At 40.3% G+C, this 27,135-nt stretch overlaps 1 protein-coding gene and 1 long non-coding RNA gene across 4 annotated transcripts in view; one reads left to right on the top strand and one right to left on the bottom strand.

Moving 5' to 3' along the window:
* LOC142047330 (uncharacterized) overlaps window positions 1–3,327 on the bottom strand; it is a 35,168-nt gene extending 31,841 nt beyond the window's left edge. The window contains exon 1 of the long non-coding RNA XR_012656566.1: window positions 3,265–3,327. This is a non-coding gene — a long non-coding RNA (uncharacterized LOC142047330). The remainder of the gene's footprint in view (window positions 1–3,264) is intronic.
* CFAP161 (cilia and flagella associated protein 161) lies at window positions 3,067–17,710 on the top strand. 3 transcript variants are annotated; one of them, XM_032771899.2, is made up of 8 exons: window positions 3,067–3,260; window positions 5,611–5,700; window positions 5,884–6,122; window positions 7,762–7,846; window positions 9,492–9,650; window positions 11,072–11,145; window positions 12,198–12,409; window positions 16,352–17,710. In XM_032771899.2, exons 1-7 carry the CDS (start codon window positions 3,174–3,176, stop codon window positions 12,391–12,393), a joined length of 930 nt encoding a protein of 309 aa, XP_032627790.1. In that variant the 5' UTR covers window positions 3,067–3,173; the 3' UTR covers window positions 12,394–12,409; window positions 16,352–17,710. The 3 variants fall into 3 exon arrangements, with proteins under 3 accessions (XP_032627790.1, XP_074925775.1, XP_032627791.1); XM_075069674.1 differs by lacking the exon at window positions 16,352–17,710 and having other exon boundaries at window positions 12,198–16,157; XM_032771900.2 differs by lacking the exons at window positions 11,072–11,145; window positions 12,198–12,409; window positions 16,352–17,710 and adding an exon at window positions 10,674–10,921.
* The last annotated feature ends 9,425 nt before the right edge of the window (window positions 17,711–27,135 follow it).

The raw sequence follows: 27,135 nt of genomic DNA, 5'->3' as shown, positions 1-27,135 counted from the left end.
GGCAGCAGGTTTTAAAAAAACAAAAGGAAGTACTTCTTCACACAATATAAAGTCAACCCAGGGAACTCTTTGCCAGGGGATGCTGTGAAGACCAAAACTATAACAGGATTATAAAAAGAACTAGATACATTCCTGGAGAGGAGGTCCATCTGTGGCTATTAGCCAGGATGGGGAGGGATGCAACACCATGCTCTGAGTGTCCCTAGCCTGTTTGCCAGAAGCTGGGAATGGGCAACAGGGGATGGTCATTTGATGATTACCTGCTCTGTTCACTCCCTCTGAAGCACCTGGCCTTGACCACTGTTGTAAGACCAGGGTACTGGGCTATATGGACCATTGGTCTGACCCAGTATGACCATTCTTATGTAAAAATTAATTATAATAATAAAAATGTTTAGTACAGAAACTCCTCAACATAATGACCTCCCAAGATAGCAACAATGTGAGATAACAACCTTGGCAAATGATGCATTTTAAAAATCTGGGCCTACTAGGAAACATATTTACATAAGTTTCCATTCCCAGTCACAAAACTAGCATTCTGGAGCAAAGTGACTAAAATATAGTCCAACAAACAAATGTTTATTTAACATGCCCTTCACTTTTCCCTTCACCACTCTCCACTCACCGGTATTATCTTTGGTCAGTGGAGACTCAGAGTTCAGAGGTGCTTTCACGTGAGTACACCTCCCAGGTAGGGGACAAGAAGACACTTTGCTTGTTCCTCCAGCTGCTCACTGTTCGCTCTGGCCACTCACGTCTGTTCGTTGTGCCACCGTTCACTCCACCGCTCTATTGCCAATGGCCCTGCACAGTCACCTTCTGCTGCCACCTGCCACTGTGACCTCTGCGAGTTGGCCTCTTGAGGTTCCACCAGCTCTCAGTGATTTCAGCTGAGCTCTCAGTGTGGGAACCTCGCTCGCTGCTAGTGCAGTCTGGGTGGTCTCTTACACAAAAACACTGTACCCACAGGAACAATGTCACCACAAGAGGATTAAGCACTTAAACCTGATTGTCAGTGATTTCAGCTGCAGTGGTCACTTAACAGAAGACTCTCTATGGAGCCTAATCAGCTCTGTCTTTAAACAGTGGAGAGGGACAGGTCCCCACCCTCTCTTGATGCCTTCAAATCATCACAGGCTAAGTACAATTCTACTGCTCTTTACTCATACAATAAGAACAACATTTCATCCCCCATTCCCCCCACATTCAAGTGTTTGTAACCCAACCCCAGCCTATTTAAATTAAACAATAGAAAAAAGGACAGTGTTCTAACTTCAGGGTCAATAGAACACAGCAGTTATGTATGAAAATTTCATTGTTCAGAAATGGCCACAGAGGGGAGCTATTTCTACAAGAATGGGTTTTACTTTGTCTTGTTAGGCCTTGGATTATGCTAAATAAGAAAGCAAGCAATAAGGAAGGAAGTTAGTTTTGGCTTAGAGGCAAAAATAAATAAATAAATAAATCCACTCTTCCTATAAAACTATCAATCCTATAGCTGACATTAATGTGAAGACCAGCTGTCTATATGAAGAGAAATAGTGTCTTTAAAATTTGTCCAGCTTAAAATCTGCTTACATTCATTTACTGTAAAATCAATTTCACAGCTGTGTGGTAACAGTTTAGAATACAAATAACCAGATTTATATCACTTTTCCTATTCTTTCCTCTGTATCATTTTGTTTCATATCTAAGGTCATCACAAACCTAAACATTTTTTTTAATGAACTCAGTCACCTAATACTGCTGAACTCTTAGATCTCCTTATATAGTATTAGTCTTATGTAGTTGTTTTACATATTAACGTTTCCTGTTAATCAAGACAAACAGATTACATCATAGAGAATTTACCTTAAAGATGTCAGATATAAAGCTGTGAAATCTGTCAGCAAAATCTGACACAAAGTTCCCCACAGATCAATCCATGCTCTTCATATGTGCAGCAATCCCTTGGCACAATTGAGTAAAAGAGGGAGACGCAGCCCTAATTCTGAATGTTCATATTTATCTGGGCTTATAAGGGGTTCTGAAAGTTACATGAACATGGTCTGTAGCTTAATATAAACATAGACAGATGAAGAAGAAAAACTTTAAAGAACAGCCAGGTTAGGGATGGAAAGACAGTGTGATCAGTAGAAGGAAGGATAGAGCAATCTCTGCTACGGCATAATTAACAAGTTCATCACAGGCATCTATAGAGTCTTTTCAGTAGTAAGGAGAACTTGACCGCCACAAGTTGACGGCTGTCAAGAGTCCATAATACCTGGAGCTGATTGAAAAGCCGACACTTCTATTAAAATCTCTTTGAACACATTTTCACCTTTTTTTTTGGAAAAAATATTTTTCAGAGAAAATGTTTCAACCGACTCCAATAACAGCCCTCAGGAATGAGTGAAAAGACAGGGTGAGCTGCGCAGCTCAACAGTACCTTGGTGCAGTGCAGGGGGCTGCTCCAGCTGCAACGTGGGGGTGTTAGAACATAAGAACGTAAGTGTTTTGCAGGCCAGTGCCTTGGTGCAGTGCAGGGGGCTGCTCCGGCTGCATCGTGGGGTGTTTTCCAGGCCAATGCCTTGGTGCAGTGCAGGGGGCTGCTCCAGCTGCAGAGTGCGGGTATATTGCAGGCCAGTACCTTAGTGCAGTGCAGCAGCGGGCTGCTCCGGCTGCAGCGTGGGGGTGTTTTGCAGACGCTAGGGGCAAGTACAGGCCCGGGGCAGCTCACCAAAGTTCAGTGCCTGGGAACTTTTGATGACCACTAATTTTCTTTTGGTCACGTGAGCTAAACAAGCTTGCCTGGGAGATGCCTCCAGCCAGATACATGAGGAGCAGGAGTGATAGCGCTGCAGTGAGCCCCCGCCACCTCTGGTCTGAGGTGGGGGCCACCCACCCCTTTCCCGGCCCCGGGCAGGGAGGCTCCACCCCAGCACCAGCCCACCGTCTCCCTAGCTACACTGAGACGCGGCGAGAGCGCTGAGAAACTCCCGCCCCTCACCCCTCATTGGCGGACTCTTCCCTCGAGACCATCCAATCCCCAGCTAAAACCGTTCCCTTGGCAACCAGTAAACTCTCCGCGGCCTAGCGGGTGCTGGTGCTGGGAGAAGCCTGCCTGGAGCCGACTCCTCTATTGAGTCCCCCCCTCCCCAAACGGAGCCCCACCCCGACCTTCCCCCAGCATGAACGGCCGGGCTAGCTTGAGCGGCAAGCCCTACAGCGCGGGGGTGCGCATCGCCAACTGGAACGAGGACACGTACTTAGAGGAGGTACCTGAGCCGCTGCCATTTCCTCGGATCCTCCCCCCTCCGGCGGCCTTTCCTTCTGTCCCCTAGCCCGCCCCCCGTTCCGGCGGGCTCGGGGTGGCCCCGCCTTCCTGCTGCTCCCCACCCCCCCGCATTTTTGGCAACACCCTCTGCCGCCCCTTCCGCCCCACGCCATAAGCAGCAGCACCACCCCCCCTGAGTTGGGCAGCGCCAAGCTAAAGCAGGCTGGGATCCTGGGGGGAGGGGGCAGCCTGCTTGTTAATCCGGGGGTGGGACGGAGACCTGGTAGCAGCTGCCTAACTCCTTAATCCCTAGAGCAGGGGTTCCCAACGCGGTGCCCACCGGCGCCATGGCGTCTAAGTCCGCCCACCTACTGGCCGGCGGACAAGCATCTGCCAAAACGCCGCCGACAAGCTGCGTCATCTAGAGGTGTCACCGCCAAAATCCTGCCAATTTTTGGCGGCGACACCTCTGGATGATGGTGCCTGTTGGCGGCATTTCGGCGGCGCTGCCTATTGATGTTGCCACTTGTCGGCAGAATTTCGGCAGATGGTCATCCACCATCACAGTCCTCTCTGGCTCATTGTCGGGCACCTGCCAGACGAAAGAGGTTGGGGACCACTGCCCTAGAGCATATGGGTGCTTGCTGCCCATGGCGTCTGGGGCCATCAGGTTCATCCAAATCTGTGACTCAGGCTCTGGGAAGGGGCTAGCTCAGTGGTTCTCAAACTTGGGCCACCGGTTGTTCAGGGAAAACCCCTGGCGGGCTGGGCCGGTTTGTTTATCTGCCTTGTCTGCAGGTTTGGCCGATCACGGCTCCCACTGGCCACGGTTCGCCGCTCCACGCCAATGGGGGCTGCAGGAAGCGGCGTGGGCCGAGGGATGTACTGGCCGCCCTTCCTGCAGCCCCCATCCAGTGTCCTCACAGAGGATTTCCAGTTTGATCACCTTATGCATAAGGAGCTATTACAACCTGGCAGTGGTTCTGCCGCCACCGATTGCCAGAGCCCCCTCAACGAGAGCTCAGTCATCTTTGGCAGCCTTCCTGGTGCACATCCCTATCCTGGACAGCTGTAGAGCTGCATCATGGTCCTCTGTCCACACATTTACCACTCATTATGCCATCGCTTAGCAGGCCAGGGACGAGGCTGGCTTCAGCAGAGCTGTGTTGCAATCTACACGTCTGTGAACTCCTACCCACCTCCAGGGCTACTGCTTTGGAGTCACCTAATATGGAATGAACATGAGCAAGCACTCGAAGAAGAAAAGACAGTTACCTGTTTTATAACTGGTGTTCTTCGAGATGTGTTGCTCATGTCCATTCCATGACCCACCCTCCTTCCCCATTGTCGGAGTTTTCAGCAAGAAGGAACTGAGGGTCGGGGAAGCCAGCAGCACCCCTTTACCACACTATGAGAGTGCCGCTCCAGGGGGCACCAGAGCTGATCCCTTATGGATATTGCTGATGGAATAACTTCTGGCACAACTTCTGGCACTGGTGCATGTGGCGAGCACACACACCTAATATGGAATGGACATGAGGAACACATCTCGAAGAACACGGAAAAGGTAACTGTCTTATGTAAGCAATGCAGTATCTACACCAGTGGTTCTCAGCCTATTTACACCTCTCGATGTGTTATATGGGCCACATCAACACAGTATGTATACTACTGTATGGCCCGGGGGATGTCATATGGGCCACAGTTGTGTGCTGTTTGGGCTGCAAGCAGGCTGCTGGTTGAGAATCTCTGGCCTACGCTAACAACACGTTAACCTTACTACAGCGACATTGACTCTATGCTTCTCATGGAGGTGGAGTTATGAAGTCTGCATAGATGGGCAGTTATGGTAGCGTGAACGAAATTTTTTTGTAGGTACTTACATAGGCCAGGTCTACACTACAGGGCTAAGTCAACCTATGTTATTCATGTAGCTGGAGTCGATGTACCTTAGGTCAACTTATAGCCGTGTCGACTTACCTTATGCTTCTCGTTCTGGTGGAGTACCAGAGTGGACGGGAAAGCAATTGGTGATTGATTTAGCGGGTCTTCACTAGACCCAATAGAGAGGTTGATGTAAGCTAGAGTACACTGTAGAGTAGATCACGCATTTGTATAAATGGGGAGTAACTCCACTGAAGTTAATAGGTTTACCCTCAGTGTAAAACTAGTGTGAGATCAGACTCAGGTTCCTGGAATATTTGTGAGGCACCTGCCACAGGCACCTATTCGTTGATTTCCGCCTAAATGGGGCCCTTTTAAAAAAATATTATTTAAATTGCATTTAAAACCAAGGTGATTTTTAAAATGCTGGATACTATGTTTAATTTCTCACTTTTGTTTTTAAACAGGACCTCCTGAAAGATTTTTTGTATAAAAGAGAAAAAGGAGAACTTCTAATACAGAAATCAAAGAGACTTAAAAATAATCTTTTAAAGCAGGTAATGAGTTCTTAGCCTTTCATCAATTCTGCTTCACCGCTTATAAAATGTTGCAGTGAATCATTAGCATCGGCATAGTGAGAATACTATGTTTTAGCATTCTATATGATACATTACAATAATTTCAATCATTTTAAAACAAATTGAAACAGTCTATGCCAATCTATGTATATTTTAACTTAGATGCAACTATCAGTTTCGAAAGATGGATTTGTTCACTTTGGAGACATTGTGATGCTTTTGAGCCCTGAAAACAATAAATCACCTATGGAGAATTACCCTGCAGTGCGTGGCAATCTAACTTTGGCTGTTGCTCCAGATGATATAACAGTACATATGTCTGAGTCATTGCAAGTCCCCTGTGGAGTGAGTGCAGTGAAAAGTGTGAACCCTGTTGGTCGAAATGCATTTCGTATCCTAAGGTTTGGTGTCTTGCATTCAGTAGATTCAGTAGTAGTTAAACCCTTGTGTTAAGGTTTGATCTTATTTTGTGAAATAGACAATGACCTTCCTTTAAAAATGAAAATCAATGTGCAGAGCATTTTATTGATTTCAGTCTAATGGTTTAATTTTTATTACACATTAGGTCCGATTCTGCTCTCGTGCCAGTGTGCATCCAGTAATTCCAATGAAATCAATGAGATTACATTGGTATCAATCTGGTGCAAAAGCAGAATCAGGCTCACTGTATTTATTTTTCATAAACTAACAAATATTTTAAAGTTGAATAAACTCTACTGCTTATTATTGACATAGAGCAATATTTTTAGTTAACAAAGCATTTACAAACATAACTAGTTACCTTGCATGGATGTTATGAGAATTAGTTAAATCTTACATACTTCCTTCTTTGTGCAAGGACACAAAAGAGCAAAGGGTGCCTCTTTGCCCTGGCATTCTAAAAGTTAAGCAGTATCTCTGAATAGTTCTTGAGAATATTAGAAAAGATGGCATACTTAAATTGTAAACTGTTTGAGGTAGAGGCTCTCTTTTTGTTATATGTGTATATAGAGCCTACCACTTCTGTGTAGATAGGAATATTTTCATGAACTAAAAAGAAACTCCAAAAATATATTTTTTATTCATTTAAACATTCTCTGCTGTGGGTTTAAAAGCCAAATGTTGTATCATTGTGCTAATGGAAGGGAACTAGATGCTGACATTGACTAGAGATACCTGGATCTGTAAACTCGCCAAAATCTAAAAAAGTAAACAAGGAGAATAAATTATATAAAGTTAAATTTATTTTTAAAATTATTAATTAAAATATAGATAAGTGAAAAGATGATGCAGTTTTAATCTCATAGCCTAGTCATAACCACTGAAGTGGATGATGGGGACATGTTGACCTGATTAAATATAGCTACAGGACTAAAGCATTTTCAGTTTCCTGTCTTTTTATGAGGTTATACCACTGCCTAGCAGTGCCCCTTTAACAAAATACATCAGTGTTGCAGAAGAATACTTATGATCAAAGGAAATGAGTTAACATTACTATGGCAACTTGACTTTTGAATTTAAATTCTCATCTTTGACATTTCATTAGCAGACATTTATTTTTTGCATTGAAATGGATAATAAATTGATATGAAAACTAAACAACATGGTAAATTACAGGGACACACTCCTTTTGCTTTTTGGCAGGGATTTTTCAGATACATGAATTAAACATATGGAATGGGATTTTCAATGGTGCCTAAGGTAATTAAGTGCTGAACTCCCTCTGAATTTCAATGATATTTGGACACCAAGCTCCTTTAAACTCCTTTGAAAATCCCAGCCTATGTGTTTAATGTATGCAGCTGAAAAATAGCATTGACAGCCTAATTTTCCACTCTGAGAATTAAATATTTATATAGTAAATTATTTAAATTCCAACTCTTTCTATAATTATTTAAATTCCAACTCTTTCTATAATGTATTTTCTAATAGCATCCTTAATAATAAGTGGTCACACCAGCCTCTTCTATAGTTAGTAATTCTGAACATACACACACACTATACACAAATCAATGCATATGGCATGTTTCAGTTTATATGGTTCTTTTCCTATGTTAACAGTGTTGAAGGAAATTCTATGGGTGAACCCATTAGATTTGGGCAGAATTTTGGTCTTGGGGCAACAGGCGGTTTTACCGATCAAATGGTAAGTCAACACAGGTATAAACTAAAACTGTAGTACATATTGATACTGTAAATTAGGTTACTGTACATATTTTGCATGCTATTTTGGGGCAATAAAATATGCAATAGTTATTACTAAGCAAAGAATGAACCTGGAGCACTTCATGTGAGGAGAGGGGATAAGCTACATACTGTAGAGCACTCAATGTGTCATATTGTACGTGGCCAGACATACCAGTTTTGCAGGACAGACCTAGGGTCACATTTTGATTTAGTTTAAACCCAGAGTAAGTCCAGAGCAACTGCACTGACGGTCAATTGAGTTAATCTGCACTTGCAGCAGTGTAATTGAGATAAGACTGTGGTCTCCTGTCCAGTAGTAGTGTGACTGTCATTTGGTCATATTCATAGCATATACATTTAGCTATCAATGTATTAAAATCTACAATTAACATTTGCATAGAAGGTACCCTATAGCCAAATCACCATTCTCTATGAATAAAATATTTGGGGCTTAAAAAATCCCCCTAAAAACAAATATTTACTTGCATTTCCTTATCATGGCTTGTCTCAAATGCAACACCTATTCAGAGAGCTTTACCAAATTTCTAGGAATCAGGAATGCAGTCCAGGACTATCAAACTCAGGTGATTTGAGTGAGGGAGATTTTTAAAAAAGATGGACATTTTAAATATCTCATGAAACACACCACAAAATGCAGGAAGATTGATGTTTTAAACTCTGCCTTTAAATGAATTGAGAACAAAAGACTCTCTCCTGAAAATGGAAGAGGATTGGCAAATCTGGAACCTGTGACTGAAAGTCCATATTTTTCTAAAGTAAGTAAAATGTTAGTGTCTCAGTCTGAGTCAAGCAGCAGGATTCTAGTAAATGTTAATATCATGTCTGTTCAGAAGACAGGAAGAGTGCTGAATCAGAGGACAATATATAAAGCCATTATAGGTACCACTGATAGATTTATTTTTTTTGGCCTAGCAACCTTGCCTATGTCTTTGTAATCACAGTGACCCTTTGGAATACAGATCTCATTTATATATCAGTGATTCACTTCTATATCTCACTCTTTTTGAAGTCACTTGTTCAGTTTGAATGCAGCACACTATTCATAAGCTCATCAATCATGTAGCGTCTGTTATAGTTAAAAAGTTTTGAATTCATGAGAATTGACTAACTGACTTTTCACAAAGAATCTGTTCCTAGTGTTGAAAAAACAGTTTTTTATAACTGCAGTATGTTTTGGGTCCAATCCAATGCTTATTTAAATCAGTGAGCATTGGATCATCCCTAACAGTAGAAGCTCATATTTCAACAACAGAAATATAGTACTACTTATGAAGCATAAAGGTAACCCTATGTTTGTACAGGCATTTTTTGTCTACTCTTTCATGTTGGTCTTACAATTCTTTGCTTGCACAGATATAAAACTTTTCTTCACCATTTTTTTTGATTCTGGAATAAAACAGACTATGCTCAAAAACAATCAATTTTGTAAACAATTATTACAAACTAGTTGAGTGTTTTAAAATTATTTTATATAAATTTGTGTGACATTGCTTAACACAAACAATTGTTCTTTTAGCTGTAGTAACTTAGTAGTTTAATCATTTAAAACTTACATTGCCATTCATGTATGTTTCCATTTACAGTTATATCTTGCAAGTGACCATAAATCATTTACGAGATTTGCTAAAAAATCATACCTTCAGCAAGTGTTTTTGACAGATGAGCTCTCCTATCTGACTTGCTGGCAAGCTACCTTTTTGGATCCACAGCTGCGTCTTGAATATGAAGGATTTCCAGTTCCTGTAAGAAATTATATAGAAAGTAAAACCCTAGTAAATGTTAAGAGTATTTAATTAATGCTTTCGATAAACCATTTAAAAAAAAGTTGCATTCATTTTATTCTTTACAGTATTCTGAAAGTTGTGGTGAAAAGCAAATTATCCATACATAACTGGGGGAAACAGTCTGCAAATGATAGCTAGTGATTAGAGCAGGGGGCTAGAATTCAGCATTCTTGGGTTCCAGTGTTAACTTTGGGGTTGACTTGCTGTGTAATTAGGATAAATATTTTGGCCAAAATTTTAAAAAGTGGCCATTGATTTTGGATTCCTCAGGTTCTGGAGTTGAATTTGTAACCCCTGCAGTCTGACTTTCAGAAGCACCGAGTATCTGCAATTCCACTTTTGATAATAGGAGCTGTGGCTGCTCTTTACTTCTGAAAATAAGGCCCACAGGGCTCCAAAAAATGGAGGTACCCAAAATTAGTGGCCACTTTTGAAAATGTGGCGGCTAACCTCAGTGTGTATATGTAACATGGATGTAATACCTACCTCACGGAGGTGCTGGAAGTTTGTTTAATGCTTCTAAAATGCTTAGAAATCCCTCAGTTAAGACCTCTATAGTTCAAGGTAAATGTGAAGTAATGGTATTATATTATAAATATAACAGTTCCTCCGCTACCAACCACTACTTCTGTTGCAATATATTTCTATGAAGCTTCTGACTCTCAAAACCTGGTTAAAATTATGTAATCAATTAAGACAATATTCTCTCTTCATGGCAGTTTTAAAAATATTTTTAAACAGGTTAATTTAAGATCAATCTTGTTGTACTTTAAAAATAAATTAAAAGTGCTCTTTGCAAAAATGTAACCATACAGTAAAAATTTATTTTTAAAAATGCAGAGGCCCCAATTCTAGACTGTTCCACAGTAAAATGTGCTGGGGCAACCAGAAGGATCTCTCCACCAGGAAACACCAAGTGAAACTGGGATTCCTCTGCTGGTATAGGACCATTCCCTGGCTTTACACTGCTCTTTTTTACAGGGCCCAGCTCTGGGACATGCCCATGAAGGGAAGAAGTATATTGGAGGAGAGAGCTTTGAGCAGGGGGTTGGACTAGATTACCTCCTGAGGTCTCTTCCAACCCTGATATTCTATGATTAGGAGTGACCAGAATGCTATACATTCAGCTATTGTGGGCTACTGGATGGTCCCTTGGGGATCGCTGCAGTTAAGTTGTAAAACCAGCTCATTTACACTGGGCTGGACGAGCCCATGACAGTCCAGTATCAATGAGGTACAAAGTGGCCCAGAATCAGAGCTTGTGTTTTTAACATGTTATATTCACTAACTGAAAACATTTCACTTGCACGGCAAAAAGACTATTTAACAACAGTCTATAAAATGTCTGTGAAAAAGATTCTTGTTTATTCTTTCTCTAGGCAAACGCTAAAGTCCTTATCACTCATTGCCATACAAATCGAGGTTTAGCAGTTCCTAGGAACTATTGGATAAGGTAAGTGTAATTTATGACAATATAAATATCAGGGATGTTTTTCATTAATCATGATATAATGATGTACAAGTTCAGTATATCAAGAATATAAGCAGTGAGACAAGTGCTCTAATCACACATTTAGTGGGAAAACAAAAAGAGTGCAGAACACATTCACTCACTCTCAATTTATTGTCAGGCTGTAATTTAGTTCTACCTTGGGTTTGCAATCAATCAGCTCAATCTTTTTCACATTTTCCCCTCAGATTTCCAGACTTCTCTCTCTCTTGGACGGTTCAGTTCCCCCTTTGAATATTCTGACCAATTGTAGTCCTTTATTTGTAGAGAAAGTTGGGTGTGAGGAAGTGTCATAGATCAGAAATATATATTTTAAAATAATGCAGGAAATTGCATGCAGGATACATAGGACTCTCACAAAAACCAAGTTAATATACTGGTGTGAATGTAACTTCTGCATTGAATTAGTATTTTGACTCTACATTGTTAATGAGTATAACAATTCTTTCTCATTTAATTCCAAACAAAATTCAGCTCAGAATCCGTATCAGACCCTCATGGAGGCCTTTGAGGCAGAAAGTTTGCTGGGGTGAGGCTGAAATGGTGAAAGCCAGGGAGCCTGTAGTAACTCAGCACAGCCCCCAAAATAGATAGAGTTGGCTGGGGAACTGGGTGTTTTCAGTGCAGTCCTGTATCAATGGGACACCTGCAGCACCCCAACTAAAAAGAGCTGCCATTCACCAGTGCAAATTTTGAAGGAAGGCAGGCAGCAGCAGCAACACCTGCTCTTCCTCAGGATGAATGAATGCTCCCTGGAGTGTTTTGGGATTTAGCTGGGTGAATCTGGACCATTGCTAACTTTTCATCTTGGCTTTTGATTTCTAAAGTTATCATTGACAAATAACATTTTTTAAAATGCATGAATAATATGGCTTAATTAACCAAAAACTATGTGAGAAAAGGTATTTGCAAAATGGTTAGAGGAGTAATTTACAGTTTATATTGACTCACTGTTAACTTCTGAGACAGAGCGTGGAGTGTTTTTCTCTTGACAGGTCATACTTTGGAAAGGAATATGAAGTGATCTGTCACACCTATCTGGATTCCCATAAAGCTGAAGAAGATAAGAATTACTGGATAATAGTAACTGCGAATCCCAGTGATGATGGAAATACTATGTTTGACAGACCTAAGCCTCCCTCAGAGGAGACCAGAGAGAGAGAGAAGAATGAACTTTATGCAGGAACATAGAATGTAATAGTCCAAGGTCAAAAATTTTCATTTTATTTATGCTTTTACAAAATGAAAATTCTAATTTTGATGATGATAATTAGAGCTTTGAGTGCACTTCACACTTTCTCTGTTCACGTTTTATTTTTAACCCTAGATTCATTTATTTTATAAGTAGTTATGAAAATCTGCCATTAATTACACTGGGAAGCCTCACTGAAGTCAGTGGGGTTTCACTTAAATGTAACTGAGGACAGAATTTGGTCAATAAAATTGGTGGTCCATGTACAAGCTCAGCTCTATGAGTTTTCTTAACCAAGCAAGGCTTGATTTTCCCATTTTGACATTCACTGATGGTAACAGATGTGTCAGAAATTAGTAACACTAATGGATTTTCCTCAACAGTCCTAAGAACTTATTTAACTACTTGTTTCCAAATAAGCCACTGTCTCTTTTTTTAAGGACAATGGATATATGGTAGCTTCCAAAACATTAAAAGCCAAAGGCATGCCAGCTTATCATTGGAATCTTCGGCACTTAGAGACCACCTCAGAGAACCTTATGTCAATTGAGCTCACTTTTTCCTCTGGCTAGCACAGCATTGCCAAGTGTTCAAAAATCATAAATCAGGCCTCAAAATCATAAGATTGGCTTACAGATTGTGACTTCTAAAAAAATAGTAATTTGGGGATTGTTTAATTTTGCCTTTTGGATTTTGAGTCTTTAGGAATCATGTATTCAAGCTTTTCTTCAGAATTACAAGGCTGGGATGGAAGAGCAGCAGCATTGTGATAGGCTATTGGTGTACAACAAGGGAAGGAAATTTTTGGCCAAAAGGTACCAAGACAAATCTCCATTCTTATAAAAATGGTGAGGAATCTTTAATGTCCAAGCAATTCAGACAAGACCTTGGTTTTAAAAGTCTTATCAAAATAAGTTTCAAGGAACTCTGCAAGGGCTGATTTGACCCTGTCATAATTTCAAGCTGTATTTCTAGAGTCTGTCTGATTCAAACACAGTGCCTAGGACTTTTGAACCACTGCCTGCATCCAATATAAATGATCAAATTATTCTTCCTGGAGAACAAGAAATAAAGCCAAAAATTATGAAACTAAGAAAAACTGATCATCCATTTGCTTGCTGCAAAGCTGAAAAACTACTGATGCTTGTGTACAAATCTATTGGTCTACAGTACCCAGTGAGTTTCTCTGTTATATACAGTAGTTAATTCCAGTCTTTGGAGGTACAGTGATAACTTTAAAAAGAAAGTACACAAAAATAAGCACCGACTGAATGGGTTGTCTTCTGTGTAACTTTTTTGGATGTTCTCTTGCTGCCACAATAAGCCAAAATATATTGTTCATAGAATTGTCCTTTGCCCTTTTCCCATGACCATGCCAAATGGCAGATGGTAAACAAACAGATCTGGCTGCTCTGGTGGTTTAGTGGTCACAATGTGCCTGGTTAATGGGCCTCTAAATTCTCCTGCCTCCTTAATCAATCTACAGTTGTTGCTTGCAGTGCTTACAAATGCTAAAAATTAAAGCATCTTACTGTTTGCAATTACAATCCAAAACCGTAACCTATTTTAACATAATATATTGTTAGACAAAGAAAAACAAGTGCTTTATTACAGGGAAGAATTTGAATTTCACAAGGCATAAACCAGTTGCATACATTTTTTACCTTGGCTATAACTCTTCACAGATGAATCCACTACAGTCTAACTCAGTATTTTTATAATGTAATGGCATCATGATATGTTATAGTATAAACAATTAATCTCTTTAGAAATCGTATTTTCTTTTTAAAATTGAGTTTCTCTAAGATTTTAGTATAATCATACAGTTCTCAACACTGGTCACAAGATGGCAACCTTTTTTTAAAAAAAAAAAATAACAGTCTATCTGAACTGCTTTAAACATTTTAATCCAAATCATCCCTGATACATAACGCCACAAAATGTAATCAAGTTACAACAGGCTTGAATTAAGGCCATTAGGTGTTTCCAGAGTGTTGTGTCCTGTTTTTAGAACATGAAATTTAATTTTTAGGAAGCAAAACTAGGCATAAGGACACTTGAAACCACTCACATGAAGTCAGTTTCTGAAAGACAGCTAACAGGAATGGAAAACAATTAAGAACTAAGACAAGTTTATAGGAAAGAGTATCTTTAGAACCTGTTTCCTTTATTTTCTAAACATAGAAGCAAGTACTCCTAGCTGCAATATGTGATAGACAGCATAAACTATTTTAGGGCCACTGTACTACCTACTCTGTATACAGCAATCTTAGTTCTAGAGAGATATTTGAGGATTATTAAAAATCTTCAGATTTTTCCAATAAAACTCTATAATCCTACTTAGAATAGGTATTTTTATATTGATACACTGGGAAAACTCAGTGTTCAATAACACACACACTTGTATTTTGATCGCTGTGATGGTGAATATATAGGGCTCTAATTAAAAATGTTATATGCCTCAATATGGACTCAAAATCTGAACAAGTGTGATGTAGACTTCTTTGCATGATGGTGGGCTTGTTTCTTCATGCACACTTGGCATATATAGTTAACATTCTGGCTTCTTTTTGTGCAGAGGGAGGGAAGGAGAGTTACCTGCTGACCCCATGCTGCAGAAAACTCGCTGGTTAGATTCTTCCAAGGGAAGATTATTTATTTAATTCTGAGGGTTGAGTCTTTTGTTTTTTAACTGCAACCAGGGCCAATCAGAGGGGAGGCCAGGAGGGCCATTTGGCCTGGGCCTCAAGCACAAAGGGAGCCTCAAATTTAGACACTTGTTAATTTTTTGGCATTTGATGAGTTTCACAACTTATTTTTCTGTGCATCCCTATAGGACCAAAATGTGACACACACACTCAGCCTAGAGCGGCAAATTCAAGCAAATAAGAAATGTGATTTGGTTTTTTGTTGACAGATATAGATTTTGTCATATTAAGAGTTAAAAATATTCATAAATATTAATAAAAATATATACGTTCTGATGGCGCAAGATTAGACTATGATGAATGTGTCCTCTCAGATCAGGTGATTATATAAACAAACCACTACTAGTAGCTGGTGCTGGATCAGGTGCATGTTGAAAGATTGAGAATTGTTACATTTTAGTGTCTTTATAGTTTTAAGTCTAGTTGACTAAGGAATTATTTATGTATCCTAATTCCTCATTATAATCTTCATATGGTAGCTAAAAAAGGTGACTATTTGGTCGGTTGAGCCCTAGCTTGGTAGCTTGGCCATCATCATACGCGTTCATAGTTTATAGGCCCAGATTCAAGGTGAAAATTTGTGAGGACAATCTTGTACAGTGAGTTTTGTGAGGACACATGTTTGAAATTTTTGGACATTATCCCTCTGTCTGTATCCATGTCTGTGTTTACTACAGGGGTCGGCAATCTTTCAGAAGTGGTGTGCCAAGTCTTCACTTATTCACTCTAATTTAAGTTTTCTTGTGCCAGTAATACCTGAACATTTTTAGAAGGTCTCTATCTATAATATGTAACTAAAGTATTGTTGTATGTAAAGTAAATAAGGTTTTTAAAATGGTTAAAGTTTCATTTAAAATTAAATTAAAATGTGTAGTCCCCCGGAATGATAGCCAGGACCCAGGCAGTGTGAGTGCCACTGAAAATCAGCTCACGTGCTGCCTTCGGCACGCATGCCATAGGTTGCCTACCCCTGGTTTACTATATATGTGTCATCTCTTTGTCTTCAGCTCAGCCTATTATATTATACTTCGCGTGCTTGAGTTTTGATTCAGTGATAAGGACTGTCTGACTGTTTCATTTTGTGTTCTTAATTAGTATTCCTTCGTTTTAAGTCTTTTCAGCATTTATGTGCCATTTAGTATTTGTGTACATGTTTACAGTAGAAGATTTCAAGTGTAGATAAGCTACTTATTTACATCAGAATATTTCAAGTGTGGATAGGCTACGTATTTACTTTAGAACATTTCAGGTGTAATGAGATCAGAGAGATCACTCTGAAGTGGAGATTTGAAAGTAATGCAAGCAAGAGATGGCAAAAACAATGGAGTGAAGCAGCAGCTAAGAGCTCAAAGTCAATAACTTCATTTCTCAAACCACTGGAAGACACACCTTACCCAACAAACAATGCTACAGATAATGAAAACTCCGCAACTGCAACAGGTGATATTTCAATGTCAATACCTGAACAGTAGTCAAGAAGGAGATGTGCCAACAGTAACAGATGCTGCAGAAGATCCTGTGTACAGTCGAGAAACTCGACAGCAACAGGAAGATGTAAATCTTACGCAGAAAGAACAATTCATGAGTATTACAGGTTTGACTGTGACTGACATTGGAATTATTGACCAGAGCAATGCTGCCCAAATGCAATCTTTTCTTCAAATTAGTTGTTTTTAAATTCCAAGTAACATTCCATGAGATGCTGATAATCATGCTTTCCCTACTTGTCTGACCTGCACATGAGACTGGTTATTCTGGAGTATGTAAAGATGATCTCCGTACTGTGCGCCATGCTGTACTTTGAACAAAAGTGCTGCAAATGCATCAGTTCTCTCTGATCAATCAGGATGGAGCATCAACAGAGGTTGGAGGAAATTGAAAGACCGAATACCATCACATGAGAGTTCAACATCACACAAAGAAAACTGTTGCATGGAAATCAGCCAGCAGGGCAGCATCAGCTGAAAATTCAGTTGAGAATTTACTCTTGACTGAACTCTCTACAGAAATTAATAACTGGAAGAAACGTCTTGAGCACATCTTGAATGTCATCCTTTTTCTTTCTGAGCGGGGATTAGCTTTCTTTGGTTCCCGTCAACGTATTGGTGATCTTGCAAATGGAAAGTTTCTAGGCATAGTTGAGCTCCTTAGCAAATATGACCCACTTTTATCAGAGCATGTTAAATGCATTTGAGAATCGCAAGAGAGTCAAAAGCGCATGCAAGTCCATTATCTCTCCACACACATACAAAACGAGTTTATTGAGTTATGCGGGTCATTCGTACAAACAATTCTTGATGAGATTCAAAATGCGAAGTATTTTTCAATAATTGTTCATGCCACTCCAGATTGTTCTCACAAGGAACAGACTACAATGGTTATTTGATATGTTAAGATTGTAGACAGCTCAAAATTTTCAATTGAAGAAACGGTTTATTTTGTTGGATAATTTCATGAGAAAAACTAGAAAAGAAATTGCTGCTTGAGTACTAGCAATTCTAGAAGGTTTTAAGTTAGATTTTCAAGTCTGCATTGTTCACGCCTAGGACAGTGAATCTAATATGACTGGGAAATACAAAAGTGTACAAGCAGTTCCGCTTGAGCATAATTCAAACTATTTTTTCCAGCGGTGGAAACCATATACTAAACCTTGTAGGTGTTAACTGTGCTGAATGATGCAAGGAGGCAATTACTTACTTTGGAGCTCTTCGGCAAATGTACAATCTCTTTACTAGCAGTCCAATAAGGTGGGAAATTCTGAAGCAATATCTTCCTGTTTCACTGCATGGGATGTCCAAAATTAGATGGTCTGCATGGATTGATGGTGTTCAACTAGTTGCGCAGTATTTGAATTCAGTGAGACAGGCTTTAAATGATCTTGAATTTCTCAATCTCACTGCACATCTCTAAATTTGAATGCATTCTGATGTCATCTTTGTGGATGAAGCTACCTACTTTGATCCACCAAACTAATCTGGTAATTGAAGCACTCAATGCTACACTTGATGTTGAGAGGGATAACATTGAAAGACTTATCAATGACATTCAGCAGATTCATGAACAATGGGATGCAATCCTGACTGAGTCCAAATTAGTAGCACAGAATATTGGCATTTTATCTAAGTTCTCCACCAATTGCAATTTACCTACTGAATCCGATGCCAAGCAGCACTATAGGATCAATGTCTTCCTTGTCATCATTGCCTCTATTCAATCAGGTCTTACACGTCGATTTGAGTCACTATGACTAATTTGTACCCTTTTGGAGTTTCTTTGGGAATTCAGCAGACTGAGTAATGAAGATCTACTTTCTGCAGCTGAATAATTTCAGCAACAGTACAACGAAGAAATCTCAAAAGACTCAGTGACGAGGTCATCTTCCTCAAACTAATATATTCCACAAACTTTAAATTGGATTGCAAGCCAAACGAATTGCTTCAAGAAATACTCGAACTTGGACTCCCTGGGGTGTTTCCTAATATCACAATTGCAGTGCGTATTTTTGTCAGTTTGCCCACATCAGTGGCTTCAGGTGAAAGCACCTTCAACGTATTGAAGCAGGTAAAGAACTGTCACCGTTCAACTATGGGACAAGAGCATTTGAATGGGCTCGCCATGCTTAATATCAGCTGTGACATTGCATGAAAGCTAGATTTTTCCTCAATAATTAGTACATTTACACAGAAAAAGCATTTGTTAAATAAAAAAAATTCATATTCAAATTATGTCTCACTCTTTTTTTGGTGCCTTATTTTTGTCATCATTTTTTATTTTTATTATGGCCAGGGGCCTCAAAAGTTGGAAGTGGCGCAGGCCTCTATGGACCTCTGAGAGGGCCTGACTGCACCCATTGCTTTAGAATCTTGACACAGAGCCAGCCGCACCAAACAGACAGAGCAGGCCTCTGGCTAGGATGGCAAAAATATAATCCACCAGGTCTTTTCTCCCTTTCTAGGCAGCCCTATTACCATCTCCATCCCTTTCCTCTCGCATCAGGGGGTAATTTCCTTTGTAACTGTAGCAAAATGATTCAGGAGGTTTTTGCCTCCCACTCTCAGATTAAGGTGGGGTACTTCTGGAAGCATGAGTCATGGCTGATGGGGTCTCTAAGTGGCTTAGACCAGTTATTGGGTCCAACAGTATTGGTACCTCATGGTTCCAGCAATAGCCGAGTTGAATAATAGAGACTGGGGAACAAAATCATTCCGATTCAGTATTTCTGCACTGTATTAAGGAATTGAATCCTATGCCATAACTGGAGGTGGGAAAGGTTGATGGTTGGTGGTGGCTAGGGCTAAAGAAAAAGCTGCTAGATTGTGGCCTTTATACACCAGAGGAAGGGAGAATGTCACTCTCTTACCAGACAGAACTCCCACATTGGGGCTGGAGGGGGCGGATAACCAACATGCTATATCTGTTGTATATTTTTAACAGATAAAACTTAGTTTTTCATGTTTTAAATTTTTTAATCTTAAGATATAGAACAATTGTTACTTGAGTAGAAATACACCATTTTTAAATCAGAAATAATTATTGTGTTTAATTACTTTTTTCCTCTGTGCCATTTTATAATCACAGCAGGACAGGACAGTCCATCAAGCTTGGATAGTGGTACTTTTGAGCTGGTTGAGACCTGTAACCTTCAGATTTATGTCCAGCAACCCACCCAATATTTGGCAACATATTTATTCACTGGCTGATTGGATAATAAAGATGGAGCAGAGTAGGGCACACATATTCTAGGTCATCTGTAGTAGCAGAATGCCTATGGGCTGGCCTGGCTGCGTACATCACTTACATTAAAACAAGCCGAACATTGATTTGAACTGTCCAGACATTGAATGGGATTGTCCATATTAGAACAAGCAGCTCCCTCTTTTTATCGATCCAATCCATCATAAGAAACCCCCACCTCCTCAGTCACTACCCATAACCAATAAATGCTTGACGAAAAATACATCCCTTTTACCACAAGTAAATATAGGCTCTGGCAGACTAACAAAGACAGTGAGTTTCCACAGCTAGAGATCCTCCACCAAAAATGCCTTTCAGATTTCTTTTCCATGAACACTCATAAAGCATGATTTTTATGTTGGTGGAAAGAAGTCTGGCACAAATATAAACTCATGCTGAAAATGTTCATGCCATCATCCTGAAATCTCTCTGAGCCTTTCTCAAGTTTCAATCATCCAGTCAGTGAGGGGAACCATCACCATGTGACTTGCGTAGCCAATTACACACCACAAATAGTAAATAGTCAAAGACAATGAAGCAAACAGTTCCTGAGCAACTCACAACTATATTGACGTAAGGTTTTTGAATGACAAATTAATCAATAAAAAGAAATCTGTCTGCAGATAATTCACAAATTGAAATAAAGGCTAAATTCATCAGATAAGTCATTTGCTATTAATAGTTTGTAACCATAACCGTGAGGTAGATGTGAGGCCAATGCAGTTCGGAGCAGAGGAGTGATACGATTCACTAAGTCAGCAGATCACCACAGTCTCTGCCAGTTAGGAAGACACTGTGGCCTAGTGGATAAAGCACTGGAATGGGGCTCGAGATCTTGATTCTGTTCCAGACTTGACCACTGACCTACTAGGTAACCTTAGACAAGTCACTTCACCTATATGCCTCAGTTTTTCCACCTCTAGAATAGAGACAGTGATGCTTACCTCCTTTGTAAAGTGGTTTGAGAGCTCCTGATGAAAAGCACTGTAGATGTTGTTGTTATGAAAGCTTTCAAGCTCTACAGCAGCAAAGAAAGGCCTTAACCTCCTAGCTAACTGCAGGGGTACAAGCTACCACAGTAAGCTGGAAATCCAAACAAGGCTTTTTCTGTTTCCATCTGTTTTTTCACGTTTTTCTTTCTGTTTTCTCCCTTTGCCTTCCTAACTCCCATCTCCCTTCACATCATGTCTCCCCCACTCTGCCTCCTGGCCCAAACATTATATGTTTTCAGTGATTATAAAGTGTTCTTAGTGCATTTACTGCTAGTCCTTGGGTCCCTAACTCAATCCCACACGGCTCTCTAGAGGCTATCTCTCCTTGGAGTGATGGACATGAGGTATTCTGGCCAGGCTAGTGGCTCAGAGGAGGAAACTAACAGAAGGATCAGTAACTGGGGTAGATAAATTTTAAAATAGTGTCACCCTATGAATCTTCCACACAATAGTGGTGGGAAAATATCCAAGCACTGTACTGGAAAATTTGGTAGGGTTCACCTTCTGTCCCCTTACCTGCCTTGCCAGCAGAGCACTGGGAGCAGCTTGCAGCAGCCATCTACCTCCTCCTCTTCATTGTGCCATGCTGGCTTGGATCCAGCTTTGAGACCAAAGAGCAGAAGCTTGCTTCTGCCACCACATCTCCTAGCAGGAGGAGGAGAAACTGGAATACCTGTTGCCCTGTTGGAAGTGTGATAGCCCAGCATGGCCATGAGGAGTCATAGTAGGAATGCTAAATACATGATATCCAAGATACTTGACAGCTGAATATTATTTGCAGTAGAACCTCAGAGTTATGAACACCTTGGGAATGGAGGTTGTTCATAACTCTGAACAAAGCATTATGGTCATTCTTTCAAAAGTTTACAACTGAATATTGACTTAATACAGCTCTGAAACTTTCCTGCAGAAGAAAAATGATGTTTTAATTTACTTTAAATGAAACAAGCACAGAAACAGTTTCCTTGCCTTGCCAAGTCTTTTGTTAAAACCTTCTCTTTATATTTTTAGTAGTTTACATAACACCGTACTGTACAGATTCACTTTTTTGTTTTTGTTTTTTCGTCTCTGCTGCCTGATTGCATACTTCTGGTTTCAAATGAGCTGTGCGATTCACTGGTCAGCTCATGACTGTGATGTTTGTAACTCTGAAGTTCTACTGCAACTAGGAAACGTACATGTCAATAGTGCATTTGAGTTATTGGTGCTTTTTCCTTATAGGTAGCACACAAGACCACCTCCTTCCTCTGTGCACAAGAACAGAGTTCTCAGTATTAGAAAACATCTGTCAACAATTTTTCACAACTCTTCTAAGTTTCTAAATTTTGTTGCCAACAGAGAGCTCATAAAAGTAAGTACCAGGTAATAGGCATGAACATGAAAAGAGACTGACACAACCATCACTGGGATTTGCTGATGAAGGATAATTTATGCACAAGCATCTCTGTTATTTGTTTACATATGCATCTTAGAATGCCTGGTCTCTGACATCTGTTAAGCACTGCTGCACAAGGTATATCAAAGCAAAGCTCAGCAGACCATCCAGTTATAGGTCATGTAGGGTATATGGTTCTCAGTGGTATTGTCTGGTTTCAACTGTAAGTGCTGGCAGTGGCTTGCAGCAGCCATCTACATCCTCCTCTTCATTGCCCCATGCTGGCTTGGATCCAGCTTTGAGACCATATCTTCCTCTGAGTTTGAACAAATACACAAATTTGGTAAGTGTTCTTTCTCCATTCTCAGCACATGTCCCAGCCACTGAGGTCTTCTTTTGTAGATTTGTGAGAGGGTGCCTTGTCCAGTCATTTTTCTTACTTCTTCATTTGTCTTCCTATCTCTATATGTTATTCCCAATATTGTTCTCAGACATTTGTGATGAAATGCATCCAGCTTGTGTGTATCTTTCTTGGTAAGTTGCCATGTCTCACTGCTATATGTTTTGATGGTGATAATTGCTTTGTACACGTTCAGTTTTGTCTTGAGGGAGATGTTTTTGAGTTGCCAGATGTTTTTGAGTCTTCCAAATGCAGTGTTTGCCTTCCCAATTCTTCTTATTTCCTCAGAATAGTACCATCTTGGCTGATGGTATTTCCAAGATACGTCAAATTGTCCACCTTCTCTAGTTTCTCTTCTTCAATTTTGATTTCTGTCTCTGTAGTCCCCGTTAACATGGCTTTACATTTCTTTGCATTGTATCTCAAACCTATCTTCTCCATTACTTCTTTTACTTGGCTTGTGCATTTTTGTAGTCCACTGGCATCTTCACTGATAAGAGCGATGTCATCAGCAAAGTCTAGATGAAATAGCCTTGAATTATTCCATTTTAGGCCATATGTATCACTGTCGCATTGTTTTAATCCATAGTCGATGACTAGCATAAACAAAAAAGGAGACAGGATGCACCCCTGCCTTACACCTATCTTGATGCTCAATGGCTTAATCAATTTTCATGCAGCATTTTGAGTTGGCATAGAATGCCTTCATAATGTTGATTAATTTTGTTGGACTTCCATATTGTTCCACAATTTTCCACTTTGTTTCTCTGTTTACACTATCAAATGCCTTTTGAAAGTCCACAACATTAATGGCAAGGCTGCCTTGGAATTCAATTGTGTTCTCAATAGTCCATCTCAGGGTGAAAATAGCATCTGTGCATGATCTCCCTTGTCTAAATCCAGATTGTTGTTCACGTAGGATGGTATCCATCTTTCCTTTCATTCTGTTCAGAAAGACTGCTTCTAGTACTTTTCCTGTGACAGACAGAAGTGTTACTCCCCTCCAATTTGAACAATTGCTTAGGTCACTTTTCTTTGGTAATTTTGATTATGATACGAAGGGTCCATTCTTCCAGCACTTTCTCCTCTATCCCTATTTTGTTGCACAGTGAACAGACGACTGATTCCATGTCTTTGCCTCCATATTTAAGCATCTCAATATGAATGCCATCCAACGCAGGTGTCTTGTTGTGCCAGAGTAGACAAAGCCTGACATAAAACACTACCAGCTGGTAAATCCTCAGTTGTTGTACTGAGATTTGGCTACACCAGGTCCACTGATGTTAATGGGAGGCTAAAAACCACACTGGATGTCCCTATAGTGTGATAATGCCACCAAAGGGAATACGAGTCACATATGGTTATATATGTGTATAGTCATAAGTAAAAATTTCAGAAATGTTTAAGAAACTTAGGAGCATAAGTCCCATTTTCAAAATGTCTTAGGAACCTATGTGTGTGAGGCTATGTCTACACTATGCAGCTTTAAGTGACACAGCTGTGCCACTACAGCCGTGTGCTAAAAGGCGCACAGTGTGGCTGCTGTTTTGTTGGCTGGCAAGAGCTCGCCTGCCGACAAAAAACTTCCACCTCCAATAAGCACCATTTGTTTTGTTAGCAGGAGAGCATTCCTGCCGAGAAAACACTGTTCGCAACGGTGCTTGTCATTGGCAAAACTTTTGTTTTCCAGGGGTTTGTTTTTTTTAACACCCCTGAAAGACAAAAGTTTTGTCGTTCAGTTGCCAGTGTAGACAAAGGCAGACTTTCCCTGAAGGTTAGGCTCCTGAGTGCTTTTGAAAATGACACTTCAGTGTTTTTGAAAGTTTTACCCATAGTTCTTATAGATCCCTTCAACACACAAACACAATAGAGGCAACATCAAAGTAGCTAAGAAATGAGGTGTATCAAGGCTTCAGTGGCTTTTGTTTTCTTGGCAACAGTTGCCGAGCCTTTAACCTTTTTAAACAATGGTCAGCATGTAAGTTGTTATTAGAGAGTCTCGAAAAGATTTAAACATGGCAATTTGTGAAATCCACAGCAGACAGCATTCTCTACCCTTTCTTCCTGGTTTCTTGCTACCTCTCCTGGTTGGGTTGTCTGGGTCTTCCTCCTCTTGCAGCCGCAGCTTTCAGTAGTGGGTGAAAGATTAAAAACTCCTGTGTTCCAGTTCAAGTTTTTCTGTCTCTTCCTGTCTTTTTGCTGGCAATTTTGGCAGAGTTAGCCTTGACCAGAACACCCAAGATGTACTGTAGCCTTGCAAGTAGTGAGTGTAATTGACCACAAGGAAGCAAGCATATTTTGGGATTTGTGGATAGTTTGGGAGAGTAGATACTTTAACACTGACACAATAAAAATCTGGGTTTAGACATGAGTGCGGGTGCACGTGTGCAAGACTCTCTCTCCCTCCCTCCCTTTAGTGTAATTTCCCTTCTCTTTTCTGAAAACATTAATGTCTCCTTTTGGAAACCTTAGGAGTCAGAGAGAGAGAGAGATCCTGATTCGAGAGTGTGTTTGAGTCTGGTGTGCCTGTAGGAGGATGGGCAGGGGGCAGAAATGTGGCTTTATGCCACCTTTACACTTCCTAGATTCTGACACTTCCATGGGCTAGTTTAGGCTCCCAATGTAAGCTTGAGCAGCCCTGAGACTAGTCTAATTTATGCCCAGGCTGTAACTGTCCCCAAAGGAATATATGGCAGTGAAGAATAGCCCAAGCACAGGGCAGTCTAGCTTCATGCTCTTGTTCTCCAGTATCACTCTGCTCCAGGGTCTGCTTTTTCCCCTAGCACACTCCTGCTCCATGGTCTGCAAGGGCAGAGCATATGATCATTCTGTCAGTCCTACACTACTGAGGGATCCTCCTTATGTCAGGGGTGTTTCTCAGTGGAGAGATCCAGCTGGTTTCCAGTCCTGCTCAGCAGAGCATCATGAAGGTTCTGAGGAGTAGCCCAGAATTGGGTCCAGCATATGAATTACCGTCTGTTTTTTTTCCTACTAAACTATTCAGTGTGATAAGTTTCTTCAGGACATGGTTAGGAGGAGGGGCATCACTATTATTAATAATGCACACCTAAGAGCGAAGTGACTGTTAAATAGCATTCCCATTTAGGTGGACTACTGCTGGGATAGCATTCCTGCTTTCCCTCCCTAAAGATTCGTGTTGCTCATGAGACTTTTCTGCCAATGAGACAAAGCTGTTCAAAATGACATACAGGTATGTATCAAACCTGAAACGTGGGCCAAGGCTGCCAAATTTCTGGCCAGTGTGGGCCAATTTGTGGCCAACTAAGTGGTTTTGACCTGAAATCAGGTAAATCTTGATGATTTGTGCTGATTTTTATAGTGGCAAAAATGTCACCCTTCTCCGGATCTTTTCTATTTTTGTCCATGTGTTCTTCCTTTTTCAGATGCACGTGAACATCTTTATACAGCTTCCATGCCGTCAGCTGAATAATTATTATAAGTTATTTCTTTGTCAGAACATGTTTTTTTGTTCTCAGTGCTACAGTGAAACTTATGAAGCATTCTGAAAGTGTTTGCAGCTAAGCATTTCCCTCTTCCCTATGCTAATTATTCAATAAACAGATATTAACTGATGGTACCAGGTTAGGCAGTTATGGAATTTGTCCTGAAGTGCTATTGATTTTAAACAGTGAGACACTTTGGAACTAGTGAATGGCTTCAACAGAGGACTGGATTTTACATAACATACTGAAACACCAACACAAATTCCTGCTCTCTATGAAATTAACTTACAAGGATTTGGGGACCAGCTGTTTGCACTGCAGAGGGTATGTATGCAACCTTTCCCTGTAGGCAATTATTTTTTCAGAACAGAGCATTCATTCATCACAAAAAGAATTCAGGAAAAGTTGATTTACACTGAACATTCGGTCTCTTACACAACACTACTGTAAGCCATTTAGCTTCAGAAGTTAGGCATTATATAAGGCCAACTAGCAGTGAAGGGTTTTTTTGTTCAGTCCATGTAACCTACAATGACACTTGGATTTTCTGCAATAACACAAGGCTCATACTGTAAATAAAGATGTTAATTCAGAATTGGTATAATGAACAGTAAGTTATCTGCAACCATAGGAGACTTGAGATACTTTTTAAAGCTGCTGTATGAAACCCAGAACACACTTACATGCTGAGTGAGCAATTTTTTTAAATTAACTGAGTAACTCACTAACAGTGATACTCCTGTGTCACTTCCATTAAGTGAGTATTCAGCAGCTGGGGTTATTTTGCCTGACGTTCAAGAGGACGTTTGGCTGGGTGATATGAAGGAGTCCAAAACTTGACAGAGTCATGGAAAGGGGGGAGGAGCCATTCTGAAGGAGGCGTGAACACAAAATGTTTGAACTTAGGTGCACAAATTAAAGCTGCTCAGAATAGCTTAAACTTGCAGTGCCATCAGCTACATGGACGACATAAAGATGACACTGACCATGACAGCTTAATGAAGGTATGGTAACTTTCCCTGTAGGAATGAACTATGATTATTTCTCCAGTATATTAGTTACAAATCC

Source organism: Chelonoidis abingdonii, chromosome 9 (genome assembly GCF_003597395.2).
Source record: "Chelonoidis abingdonii isolate Lonesome George chromosome 9, CheloAbing_2.0, whole genome shotgun sequence".
NCBI lineage: Eukaryota > Metazoa > Chordata > Testudines > Testudinidae > Chelonoidis > Chelonoidis abingdonii.
The sequence above is the reverse complement of the archived record's forward strand: the minus strand, read 5'-3'. Positions and strand labels throughout refer to the sequence as shown.

Bases quoted from the DNA above. Each gene is read 5' to 3' on its own strand.
- CFAP161 (XM_032771899.2), top strand. From the start codon at position 3,174: ATGAACGGCCGGGCTAGCTTGAGCGGCAAGCCCTACAGCGCGGGGGTG. The intron at 5,701-5,883 runs GTAATGAGTTCT...ATTTTAACTTAG, and splicing joins AAAATAATCTTTTAAAGCAG to ATGCAACTATCAGTTTCGAA. The intron at 7,847-9,491 runs GTAAGTCAACAC...TTCCATTTACAG, and splicing joins GCGGTTTTACCGATCAAATG to TTATATCTTGCAAGTGACCA.